Below are 12509 nucleotides of genomic sequence, written 5' to 3' on the forward strand. Positions count from 1 at the left end.
TGGGATGTGGCCCAAAGGCAACAGCCTGTCAACCCCCATCCTAAGCAATACTGCAAGGAGGAAAATCCCCCTGCATCCCTCTCTGCCTCCTGCCTCCCTTTCCCCAACATGAACACCTTATGTTGCCAGCCAGCTGATCAAATTAGCAAAGCTTTAGGGCACCTGGGTGGCTCAGATCAGTTAAGCGTGTAATTATTGATTTTGGCTTAGGTCATGGTCTCATGGTTTGTGAGATCAAGCCCCATATCAGGCTCTGTCCCGACAGCATGGACCCTGCTTGTATTTCTCTCTCTCCCTCTTTCTGCCCATCACCCCACCTCTCAAAACAAATAAACTTTTTTTTTTTTAACTACCAAAGCTCCCCGTGACCTCAGCCTACTTCTTTCCCTGCACAAGCAGATTCTCTGCTTAACGTTAGATTCTAGGACCAAGGTAAGAAACAGTGAAGCATGCTTTCAACAAGCCAAACAGTGTTTTAAACCTAGGAATTCATTCTTCCCAAAAAAGCCTGCATATTACTCCAATGCACAGGGTGCTTTTTTTTTTTCATGGCAGAAGATACATTCACTCCTTGTAACTAAGCCAGGGAGTATGAAACAGAAGCTTCACTCTGCTCAACATACCATGCAAACACTGTCAAAGTAAGCATCCTCATCATCTAATGACTTGCTAACGAGGTAGCCTGGCAAGAAGTGAGCCCCAGAATCACAGCACACCGGGCGCCATGCCTCCACCACTGTGCCATCCTTCTCAGACTGGCACCCACTAAGCGCCACCACTGTGCCATCCTTCTCAGACTGGTACCCACTAAGTGCCACCACTGTGCCATCCTTCTCAGACTGGACACACTAGGCCACCAGAAGCAGAGATGTCCGAGCAAACACCGCACCTTCTGGGCACAGGTCTTCTGGCTTTCACTTTTTTCTGCTCTGGTTCGCTCTCCGCACTGGTGCCTTGTTCCTGTTCATCTTCTGAGGGCTCCCGTTTCCATTTTTCTCTGTGATCAAAAGCAAAGCAAAATGACTTTTTTATTAAAAAAACTCCTCAGGATCACTTAGTTTGAAGAATCTGACAAAACCAATTTCAATAGAATTCTCCACAAGGCAGATCATGTATATTTTAGGTATTATGGCTTAAAAAAGGTTTATTCTAGCTCTATTTAATTTCTGGCAAAGCTCCTTCCTGGACTGTGTAATATCTATCCTCTTTTTTTCTCTGGTGACAAAAATAAATGAAAATGGAAACTAAGGAAGTACTTTTTAAACTAGGGGAAAAAAAAAGCTGTTCAATCTCTTATACTCTATTTTCCTTTACTACTACCATTGAACAGATTGAAGTGATAATATATACTAGACCAGTGGTTCTCAAATGTAAGATGATCAGAACCACCTAAAGAACTTGTTAAAACCAATTTCTGGACCACTGCCACAGTTTCTGCTTTAGCACGTCTAGTATGAGGCTGAAAAATGTGTATCTTAATAAATTCTAATACTGGCTAGAAACTTCTTTTGTAACTACTACAATACTAGAAATGTTAAAATCTTTAGAATATATTTGATAAAACAATCCCTAACATTATTTTTCAATGATAAACCTACCACTTACTAAATAATCTGTTCAGCTAAAGATGTAGTTTTTAATAATTAAGTGTTCCTTTGCTCCTTGAGATCTCAGAAGGCTTTACAGAGCCATACCTTATCGGTCCCTCCTACCACCCCAAAGAGTTTTTGAGGTTTACTTAAAGACCAAATAAATGTGGGACTTAGCTCATTTCTAGGGAGGAAGAAAAGAACAGAGGACAGTCATGGAGCATGAAATATCTAGGGGGGAAAAAACTCACAGGCAAGTATCTGAGGTTTCATAAAACAACTAACACTGTGCCTCTGGATCTATGCATCGGAAATAAGTTTATGCTGAAGACAACTATCACAGAATCACAAAGTCAAGTCAGTATTCTTCATGGGAGAATAAGTCAAAGGAACAGCAGAAAGTGCCCTATCTGAGAGCCACCCTACTTAGGAGGCATGAAAAGGCAGTAGAGCACTCTTACGTACATTGCTCAAGTTCTACTAGCATTGTTTGTTTCCTATCTGTTTCCCTTAGAGAAAGTGAATGCTTCTACTAGGTAGGGCCACTTGTCTTCATCTTCGTACCAGAGTTCAGCACAAAGGAAAGGAAATGGAGCTACTCCTTTGTCAAGTAAGAAAAATAATTAAAGAATGAACCATATCTGTCTAACAAACCAGTAGGGTACTTTTCTTTTGGACACAGACTGCTTAGACTCTGAGACCTATTAATATTGGCTTGCAGGTGTCTTTTTAAACAAAGATATCCTTATATCTAACTAGACTCTAGGCATATTAGTCCCCTTCCCTAGAACCTAGCACAACAAACATTTGCTAAGGAACCAAAAGAATAGAGGGTGATGGCCAGGAAAGAAGAAAGAAAGGTGTCTCCAGGCACTAGGAGATTGGCCCACGAGACTGCATCTCCTTTGGGAGAACAGTTTGGCCCTCAGAAAGGACACACACAGTCAAACTGGAGAGAAGTGGTGTTTCACAGTTAACAAGCTTGAAAGAACATGAACAATTAAGATGTGAGGGAGAGCAGATCGGGTGAGAAAGATGCACGTTCCAATGTTAGTTGTAATTTACAGAACTCCACAGAAATTAAAAATATAAACCAGGGCAGTTAATGAGGTCCACTTCTATGACTTTATGAGACTAAGATGGCAGCAAACTGATGGAATCGGTATTGCAGCTAGAGTCCCCCAGTGAGACTGGAGGTTTATACACTTATGGACAGCCAGGAAGACTCAGAAACTTCCAGTATGAGAATACATAAAAACTGAGCAAATCAACTGGCCCCAAGTCCTCCTCCTAGAGAAGGAAACTAAAGCCCAGTGAGAATAAGGTGTTTGGCATCACATGTCAAACCTGCAGCCCTCCTCCTCTCAATGATAACCCACTGAAGATCACAAAATTAGGAGAAGCCGGGCTTACACATTCTGGGAGGATCTAAACAACAGAAAGCTGAAAAGGCCTAAATGAGTTAGTATGGATGTGTATTTGGAACTGGCTTGATTATTTTAAATTTTAACTTTCAAGAACAGAGGAAAAAGTTAGATCAGCAATAAATACTAAGTCACTTTGTATAACGGAGAGGTGAGAAGAGTGATCATTATAGAAAGATTAAGTCCCTACTCTGCAGATGTAGAGGGCTATCCTAGGTCACTGGCGTCTTCCATGCAATACAAACTTCATGAGCACAACTCCCTGCCTAAGCCATAGGTGTGAGTCAGGCTACAATGAGTTGTCTGAATGTAAGGCTGCGATTAAAAATTTCTTCGTAGGTTGGACTTGAATTGCCAGATCCAACTCTAAGAGGGCATTGGCAGGACTCCCAAAGAGGGAACTGGGAATAAAAATACCAAGATCTGGCCACTGAGGCCCCATGGCAATGTAAACAGACATGAAAAAGTCAGAATGCAAGCTAACAAGGTATAGTTTTCTTCCTTTATTGGAAAACCAATCAAATTTAAACAACTGTAAAGAAGAGAATGAACAAAATTCCTTTGTAAATAAAATGGGCCTAAATTCTGGCCAAGAGTCACTGAGGCTTCCTACTATCTCTATGAGCCCAGAGAAGGGAACTCCTTTCTCCTCCACTTTAGAAGATCAGGAAAAGAGGGAAAGAACTGCTTAAATTTCACTGATTTTCAATACATCTTCCCAGAGAGAATGCCTTTCAGGAGCAAGTTTCAATGAATAAGAGAAATCTGGGGCAAACAGATTCTCCTCCACTATATCACAAGTTTGTGACAGAGTGCCAACTCAAAGAACTGGAAAGAAAAAACTAACTAGGGTCCCAAAAGAAAAACTTCAAGTAATGCATGACTAATCCTTTTTTTTTTTTTTTAAGTTCCACTTGGGAGAAAATGTTCTGGAACTTTTCTTGAGTAGCCTGAAACACTGATGAGGCCGTAATGAGTTAGCATAAGTCCTACACATTTCGCAAATTTGGACAACATTAATAAGTACTGCATGGAAGAGGGTTCAATAATCAAAACAGCATGACTGGGTCAGACAAAATTTAACAAATTGTTGGTTAGCATGACTAGGTCAGGTGTTACAATCTCCAGTACCCACTAGGGCCAAGTAAAGACTGTAAAAGGAGTCAAACAGAGAACTCCTAGTCCAGCTGAAGGTTACAAAGACCACTGTTAGTATAGGGACCAACATTGACAGATTTTCTCAAAAAAAACACCAAAAACCTAGAAATCTGAATTCTTACGCATCGTCTCTCAAATTTTCAACAATGCCAACTTGAAAAATGTTCTCAGTATCATGCCGAAAAATTATGCTGTATATAACTTCTTAGTTTTTAAAATGCTAACTCACAATATGACTCTGGGGAGTTATTCCCCTGTAAAGACTGTATTCTTCAAAGATGCCAAGGTCATAAAACCACAAAAGGGCTGTGAAAGACCACTAGTACAGTATCAAACCCTAGATGGGACCCTGCAGTGGAAGCGGGAAGTGTTATAAAAGACATTACTGGTTCCATTCAAAAATGGGAATATGGATTAGACAAAAGAATTTTAGCAATGTTAATTCTATTTATATTAAAACTATCTCGTGCTTAAGAGAGTATCCTTATTCTCGGGAAATCCACACTTCAGTTTGTAGGAGTAAAAGTCCACGGTGTGTGTCAATCTTAGTCTTAAATGAATCAGAAAAATTACTATGCACATGCATGCATAAATATTTACAAAGAAAGCACTCACAATGACAAAGCAAATGAGGCAAAAACGGTAACCAACGGTAAATCTGGGCAGTCTTTGTACTACTACTTTTTATTCTTACGTTTTTTTGAATTAAGAAAGTTTTTTTAAAAAATAGCTTCTTTTTAAAAATTTTAAAATCTGTGGTACAGTGTGCAGCATTTCAGAAAAACATTTCCCTGTGCTAATATTTCAAAACCTCTGCTCCATTTGAGTAAGTCTCTCAGTTCTGAAATCCACGTGCCCACACACGAGGTCCTGTTAGGCTTGCTCGGATCACACAGGCCCCCTTTAGTGCTGGGCCTTGCCACGGGAGTGTCGGCAGCTACTGCACCTCCAACTAGTCCTACTGATTAGAACTCCAGGGACTCAGGAAAAAAGCTCTCCATAAGCCCCAGTGCTCACCTGCGGCCCAGAGGAGGGTGGGAAGCAAGGCTACCCCAGGGCCCAAACAAGCATGAGCGGAGCTCCCACAGCTCTGGCTAAGTTCCTAGGGAAGAGGCCCGGGGGAGGGAAACGGCCTCACAGAAGATACAACCTCTACAAGGAACTAAGAGGTTCTACTCAGGGAAAGAAGGCCTCTGAGAACTGTCAACTTTAGAGATTCTAGGATTGACAGAAGGAAAGTAAGTGCAGGAGCCGGTGGGCTTCTGTACACACAGACGCCTTGAAGTAGGACTTGGAGGTTTTCATGCACAGCACAGTTAGATCCCAGTCAAGAGACCGGCGGAACGTGGCCAGGTGGTAGAGGAAAGAGCACATGCACAGACTTCCCGAAGGCCCCCAAAAGGCCATCAGATCAGAAAAGTCTCCACGCAGGCCAGGGAATGGAAAAGAACATAACCTTCTAAGATGCCAAGAAGTGCAGGCTTGCCTACAGTTTTTCCTCCAACTCTCATAAATATTTCAAACACAAATGAAAAGTGTGTTGCTCTGGAGGAAACAATACTAAATACTCAACTTTTTCTAGCACAGTTCCCAGTGACCTTGTTAGGTTGGCAGAATGAGTATTACTCTATTTTGAAGAGGAGAAAATGGGTTTAAAAAATTCAAACTCCTTCATTCCAGGCCAAATACTTATTAAGGATCACTAGTATTCTAGAACAGAGACTATATGTAACTGGGGCTCTATTTTAATAAGCACCATGGACAACTGTTTACCATGAGACACCCCTGAATTTGTCTCCCAAGTTTTCAATAGCTACAGTTTCAAATGAAGCTCCTTAAGAGGTGGGGTGTAGAATTCAGACTGTCAAAGAGATCCAGACACCCTCCAAAAACGATTTTTTTTAATTATAAAAAAAAATCAAAAATTTTACACCTTAATTAAGTAGAATTTGTAAATTTTTAAAATAGTGAATATATAATCTCTGTGAAGGAATGTCATGTTAAGCCCGAGAATTAAAATTTTCTGGCTTGTAAACTGCATTATTAAAATTATATGGTAATAACAATTTGAAATTTCATACTAAGTTGGGTGTCCAGTCCAACAAATATAGTTTTGCCCTACCCACACAAAGAACAAAGTAAAGGAAAAAGAGAAAATCTAAATTTGTTCCTTCCTCAACCAGAATAGAATGGGTGCACATTTTTAAGAAAAACACAACTGGGCTAACTGGGCTAACCACAGGAACAAGCCGGGGGCGCCCCAAGAAGCAGCCCAAGTACGTGGGCACATGCGCAGTCCCGAGCTTCATGGGCCGCCGCTGCAGTGGGTCATGACCGACTGTAACCGAAGACAGAAGGAGACGCAGCAGACTCCAGGACCCGGAGCTGACGACTGCACAGAGACGGCAGCCCCAGAGAAGCTGGCGCGTTTGAAACCCCTGGGGGAAGTCAGTGCCCCATGAAAGACTTACTGTTTCTTCAGCTGCCTCTGGCCTCTTCTTTTTGGGCTCCCACTCTCAGACCCGCTACTTGCCTTCAGTGTGTGAGGGGGAAAAAATGATTACAGACTTTAATTCACAGTTCGTAGGGACAACCCCCAGGTTCCACAACCTACTCAATAATAACATTATTCAATATGAGCCTTCAGACAACAGAAACCCGTGTTTGGTGGTAATAATTCTTCTTTTCCTTTGAAAATTAGTTGGTCTATTATGACAGGGTTACCTCTAACCCTTCTCCCACCCTTCTTTCGGCTTGACTTCTACTAGAGTGCAGTCCAATAAAATTATCTGCGATGATGGAAATGTTCTGTTATCTGCAGGCTCCAATCTAGTGGCGAGGAGCCACATGTGACTGCCAAGCCCCTGAAATGTGGCTAGTGCAGCTGAGGAATAGAATCTTTCATTTTATCTTAACTTAAAACTTTGAAAGCCACAAGTTAGCAGCAACCATACTCAATACTGCAGATCTAGAGTATCCTGTGAAATGCCATAATATTTAGTGTGTCATTAAAGGTAGTGACTGCTGACCTGTTCCATTTTAGATTCTTTACAGAGCATGTTCAGTCATGAGCCAACAGCGCCCTGCTGACAGCAGTAGGCCAGGGAAGGTTTCTAATCAGAAACATTTAAACAGCTCTTTTCTCCCCAAATTAGGCAAACTACTCCTATTACTGTCTTGTGCGCTATAGATAATGTGTTAATGGATATATAAAAGAGGAAATGTGACTGGCTATAACAAAGGCGGCTCAGGCACCTTGCCCTAGACACTGCGGGAAAGGAAAGCTCAGCAAACCAGCTCCGAGCTCATTCAAAATAAAATAACAAAAAGGCAATGTGGATTTTACAATTAGATTTTTAAAATATGTTTACTAAAACCCACCCCCATCTCACTAACCTCTGGATATTAACTTTCATCAGAAGAATGTTACATACTTAAGAATAGCAAAGTCCTCCTAAGAATACAGAAAGGGGACAGCTCACTTGAGGCACAAAAGAGCATCTCTTCAGAATGTGGTCTATATACCTACTATAGAGTAAGAGTTGACAAAAATACCACACGAACTGAGAAAGGTGAGAAAAGTCTATTCTGTATAAACAACAGAACCCAGTACATTATTACCGATCTGAAAAAAACACCAAACTACTCCATCTCTCACAAGATCAGACTATACTGCACACTAAAATCAGAAAGTAAATTTGAAGAATTAGTTAAAACACATTATTTAAGCAAACTCTTCCTTTCTCAGAAATAAATCTGAAACAACTTCCACTATTTCTTTTGTTTACCAAGCAATGCCTCATTTAACAAAATGTAGGAAATTTAGAAACTAGATATTTTAAAAGGTAAACTTCTTGCAATAATCAAATTCACTTGAAACTCATAAAGCTTAAAAAAAATTGAGGCTAAATTCTATACAATACTCTAACACTCTAGTAAGACATTCATTATGACACAATCTTCCTGGTAAGTCACTTTAAAAGCCACCTATAATTTTCCTTGCCGTACTAGGTTGAGAAAGCTCACATTAGAGTCACTAAACTCCAAGGCATAAAGTTCATTCTGTCAATGGTAGCACATAGCAGAGTTGGAAAGGATGAGGTAAGATAAGGAGTCTAAACGTATCCCCTCAAAACATGTCTTTTTCTTACCTCCTCCTTAATATTAAATCGTGATGGTTCTTGTCTGCTTCGGTTTGACCGCCTAACCCCATAAACATCAGGATATTCTTCCCACATCTGTAAAATTAACAGACCATGAGTGAATCCTTTTCTGATTTACTATTTTCATTACTGGAACACGTATTTCAATTTAAGAAAGTAACTAAATGTCAAAAGGGTGTTTTGTGTCAGTTTGGTTTATGAGACAATAAAGTACCACGTGCATTATCCTGGAACACACTCGAGTTTAACAGTGCTGCTTCTTTACCGAACGGCTCTGAAGCTACATGGCACACTGTTTGCTCGCCATGAAAATATAAGCTTACAGTTGAAAAATATGGCAAGGCTTCTACTAAAGACAAATTCTTTACTGATTAATTTTAAGTCCCTAATGCTTTCCAGTAGCAGCTATGACTGCACACTGATCCATCTGGGAAATCAAAAATCAAGCAGGGCTCCAACACATCTTACGAAGTAAAAATCAGCACATTTGTAGATTTCTTTAGACTCCTTGGGACGTGTAGCATGCCAGATGCACACGAATTAGGCACTTCTGGCACTGAGCTCGAAGGTCTCAGATGAGCACCACAGCTACCCTATCTCTGTACACTTCACTGTACTCTCCAGCAGTCAGTACCACCAGTCTTTAGGACCTGATTTTCAGTAACAATCCTCACTAGTGATGGAAATATATAAATGAAGTTGAAAGGAGAAATTAGTTGAAAAGAAATTTTGTTTCTCAATATACCAACATCATCTTATTTAAAAGACACAAATCAACAAATCTATAGAAAAAATGTAAAAGACCCTTCCAACCTCTAACAATGAGAGTCTAACTACCCCCAATCATACTCTCCTTCCCAGAGAGAACTCCTGCCAAATATATCTTGTGTTTTTCTAAGGAAATCAGTCACACAGAGGCAAAATGAATTTCGATGGATTGTGGAATAATGAAATGAAGACTTTTAACAGGAGTTAAACATGTAGAGGAAACGCCTGACAGCCAAGATTAGATATGGGTTGTCAAAACACAGGTGACAGCAAATGTAAAAATATTTAGAAAGTGAGGCCACAGAAAAAGCCACAAGCTGGGACTTGTAAAGTGTGTAGAAAGTGGACCCCAAAAAAGACAAAACTGATGAAAGACAACCCAGAAAAACAGAATGTCACTAAGACAAGGGAGGTTATTATCAACAGTGTCTCAAAAAAAAAAAAAGTGCCAAGTAAGCTGAATAAAACCAAAGCCTCCCAAGAAAACAAGCAAGATGTTCCAGGAAAAGGCACCTTAGAACAAGAATCCAACGAAATCACATAATGTAGTGTTCCCAGTTTATAGAGGTGACAAGTCCATAATGGCTTTAGAATAATCCCAGAGTCGGGAAGAGAAAAGGTCCAACCAGAAGGAGTGAGGAATAACCAAGTGGCAGGAAATCTGGACACCGAACAAATCAGGCAGAGAAAGGAAGGTGACAAAAAAGCTTACTCTAACCCTGCCAACCCCTACCCCAACCCTTACCCCTTTATGGACTTCTGCTAAAGGTACAAAATTACTCAACACAGGTATTTAAGGACCTTTTATTAACTGGGGTAGCTAAATCATTTAAATGTCACTGCACTAATTAGTTTTATCATTTTAAAATATTAGGCATTCAAGCTCAACTGCTGAGACAGTACTGGAGAATATACCGTAATTATACATACTAAAATCATCTTGAGTTCATCTTTGTCCTTTTGAGGGCTACGATACCCAATTCAACTCCTCAATAAAAAAGCTACTGTGTATATAGAAAACAAGAACCTTCCTCAGAAGTTCTCATTTTAGATTAGTAACATGAAAGTCACAATCTGATTGGGGCTCCTCGGTGGCTCTGTCAGCTAAGTGTCAACTCTTGATTTCCGTTCAGGCCATCATCTCATGGTTTGGGAGTTTGAGTCCTGCATCAGGGTCTGCACTGAAAGAGCTGATTCTCTCTCTCTCCCTCTCTTGCTTGCTCTCTCTCAAAAATAAAGTTTAAAAAAAAATCCTTCACTTAGTACAGCCACTCACCTATTAACCTTAGAAACCTTTTGGAATTTATTGCCTTAACTTTAAAAGTGTATTTTAGGTACGCCTGGGTGGTTCAGTCGGTTAAGCGTCCAGCTTCAGCTCAGGTCATGATCTCATGTTTGTGGGTTCGAGCCCCGCTCAGAGCCTGGAGCCTGCTTCGGATTGTGTCGCCCTCTCTCTCTGACCCTCCCCTGCTCACGCTCTGTCTCTCAAAAATAAATAAAAAACATTAAGAAATTAAAATATAAAAGTGTATTTTAGGGATACCTGGGGGACTCAGTCAATTAAAAGTGTCCGACTCTTGATTTTGGCTCAGCTCGTGATCTCAAGGTCCTGAAATGTAACCCAACGTCAGGCTCTGCGCTGAGCACAGAACCTGCTGCTCCAGACTCTCCCCCTCCCTCTGCCCACTACCCAACTTGCACATGTGCGCACACACTCTCTCCCTCAAAAAGTTTTAGATTAGAATATATTTTAATACTTCTGTCTGAAGCTTTACTTATATTTTGAAATTCAGTCTTCATAATAATTTCTCTTCTAATTCCTTTTATCTATTTATATAAGATTAAATATATACATAAGGTCTTCCAGTTAACAGCTGTGAAACCCAGACAACTAAATTTCAGTGAAGTTTTAAACACTAAGTCACAGTGTCTGTGGTTTCCTTTAATTTCTTCAAGTAAAGCGTTCTCCACTGCACAGAAGAAAGTCATATCCAGACATTTTCTATCCGTTATACTTCCTTCAAAGCTGTGCGGTGGTGCTCTGAGGAGAATACCTGGTCTAGATGTAGAGGAAACCAGGCTCAGACGTTACATTCTGAGGATCGCCAAGCAGAGACCCTGCTGCAAGTGTGGGGAGTAAGCTTCTGAGTTTAGTGATCCCCAGAGCAAAATCTCTAGGGGGTTCTCTACATGCAGGGTCTTGTTGCATCTCCTCTTGTGAAAAGTCCACCGACATACTGAGCAGGTGACAAGGTACAATACTTGAGTGCCTAAAAGTCACTGGTGATGACTGAATTAGCAAGGACAGCTTTCATTTTCTTATCCTTAAAGGTACATCTGTTGAAGTACCTATCAAAGCTATTCTGTAGAACCTGCAGATAATTTAAAATTATTTGTACTACTACAAAAATCTGAGTGCTCAGAAGATTTCTGTCTTAGAAGAATAAAAACTGATTTAGCATAAAGCTTTCATTAGGACATCTTTTAAATTTCTAAAAGAATATTCTTCTGTATTTTTCAGTGATTCACACCCAGTTGACTCAAAATGGAAATTTTAAAAGATCAGCTGCATTCTTATGACTAAACAGGCCAAGTCATTAAATTTCCCCCCAAAAAATGCATCCCAAAGTTTATGCATTGATGAGACGACACAATGAACTTCAATTTTTGCTTTTGCATTCTTTGCTACAAGACTCTTCTCTGTTAAGCAAACAACACCTACATCCCCTACGTGCAGATAACTTCCCTATGAGAAGTCGTTTCCTTCCATCCTTCAGAGAAGAAAGACTGCCCTCATTCTGGAACTATCATCCATAACTAAGCTTCACAACTACATTCCGTAATCATCTGTCACGAATTCTCTCTGTATTTTTGGTCCTATTACCTTTTTTAAATGTTAAAAACCAAAACTGTAAAAATCTTTTTGCCCTGTAATTTGATGGCTGATTGTAATTATTTCCCTTATGGCCCTGTGACTACTATATCAAACAGAACAGAAAGCAATCTTTATATCTACAGACAGTATATTATTACAAAAGGTGGCAGTAGTTTTCATTATCCAGATACGCTCATGAGTTTTCGCTACTGCGAAATGAAGTTCTGCTTGCCGCCCCTAGCCAGCAGCACGTTTTCACTGTACAGCAAAGGAGATACCTTCTTCACATCAGCTATCCGTTCCTTCTTAGAGGCTGGCTTCTCTTTGGCTTCTGGAAGGACTGGCTGGGATTTGGAACCCGCCGACTCACTTTCCGACTCCGACTGGCTCTCTGAAGATTCAGAACTGCTATTTGACTCACTGCCATGTCCACTTCCTGGATCGCTGCCCTGCTCACTCTCCGACTGGCTGCCTGAGTCTGAACCCGAAGCCTCTTCAGATGCTGAGTGACTTAAAAAAAAATACACAAGAT

At 40.5% G+C, this 12509-nt stretch overlaps 1 protein-coding gene across 7 annotated transcripts in view; it reads right to left on the reverse strand.

Moving 5' to 3' along the window:
* CHD2 (chromodomain helicase DNA binding protein 2) overlaps positions 1-12509 on the reverse strand; it is a 115904-nt gene that overhangs the window by 82010 nt on the left and 21385 nt on the right. For 5 of the 7 annotated variants that reach the window (XM_029951009.1, XM_029951006.1, XM_029951005.1 and 2 more), the window contains exons 3-6: positions 12256-12487; positions 8323-8409; positions 6643-6704; positions 890-997 (exon numbers count right to left, since the gene is read on the reverse strand). In XM_029951009.1, coding sequence (XP_029806869.1) covers positions 890-997; positions 6643-6704; positions 8323-8409; positions 12256-12487 — 489 coding nt within the window. The remainder of the gene's footprint in view (positions 1-889; positions 998-6642; positions 6705-8322; positions 8410-12255; positions 12488-12509) is intronic. The other 2 variants (XM_029951008.1, XM_029951007.1) reach the window with 2 other exon arrangements.

The sequence above is a fragment of the Suricata suricatta genome, chromosome 9, assembly GCF_006229205.1.
Source record: "Suricata suricatta isolate VVHF042 chromosome 9, meerkat_22Aug2017_6uvM2_HiC, whole genome shotgun sequence".
NCBI classification, from domain to species: Eukaryota; Metazoa; Chordata; class Mammalia; order Carnivora; family Herpestidae; genus Suricata; species Suricata suricatta.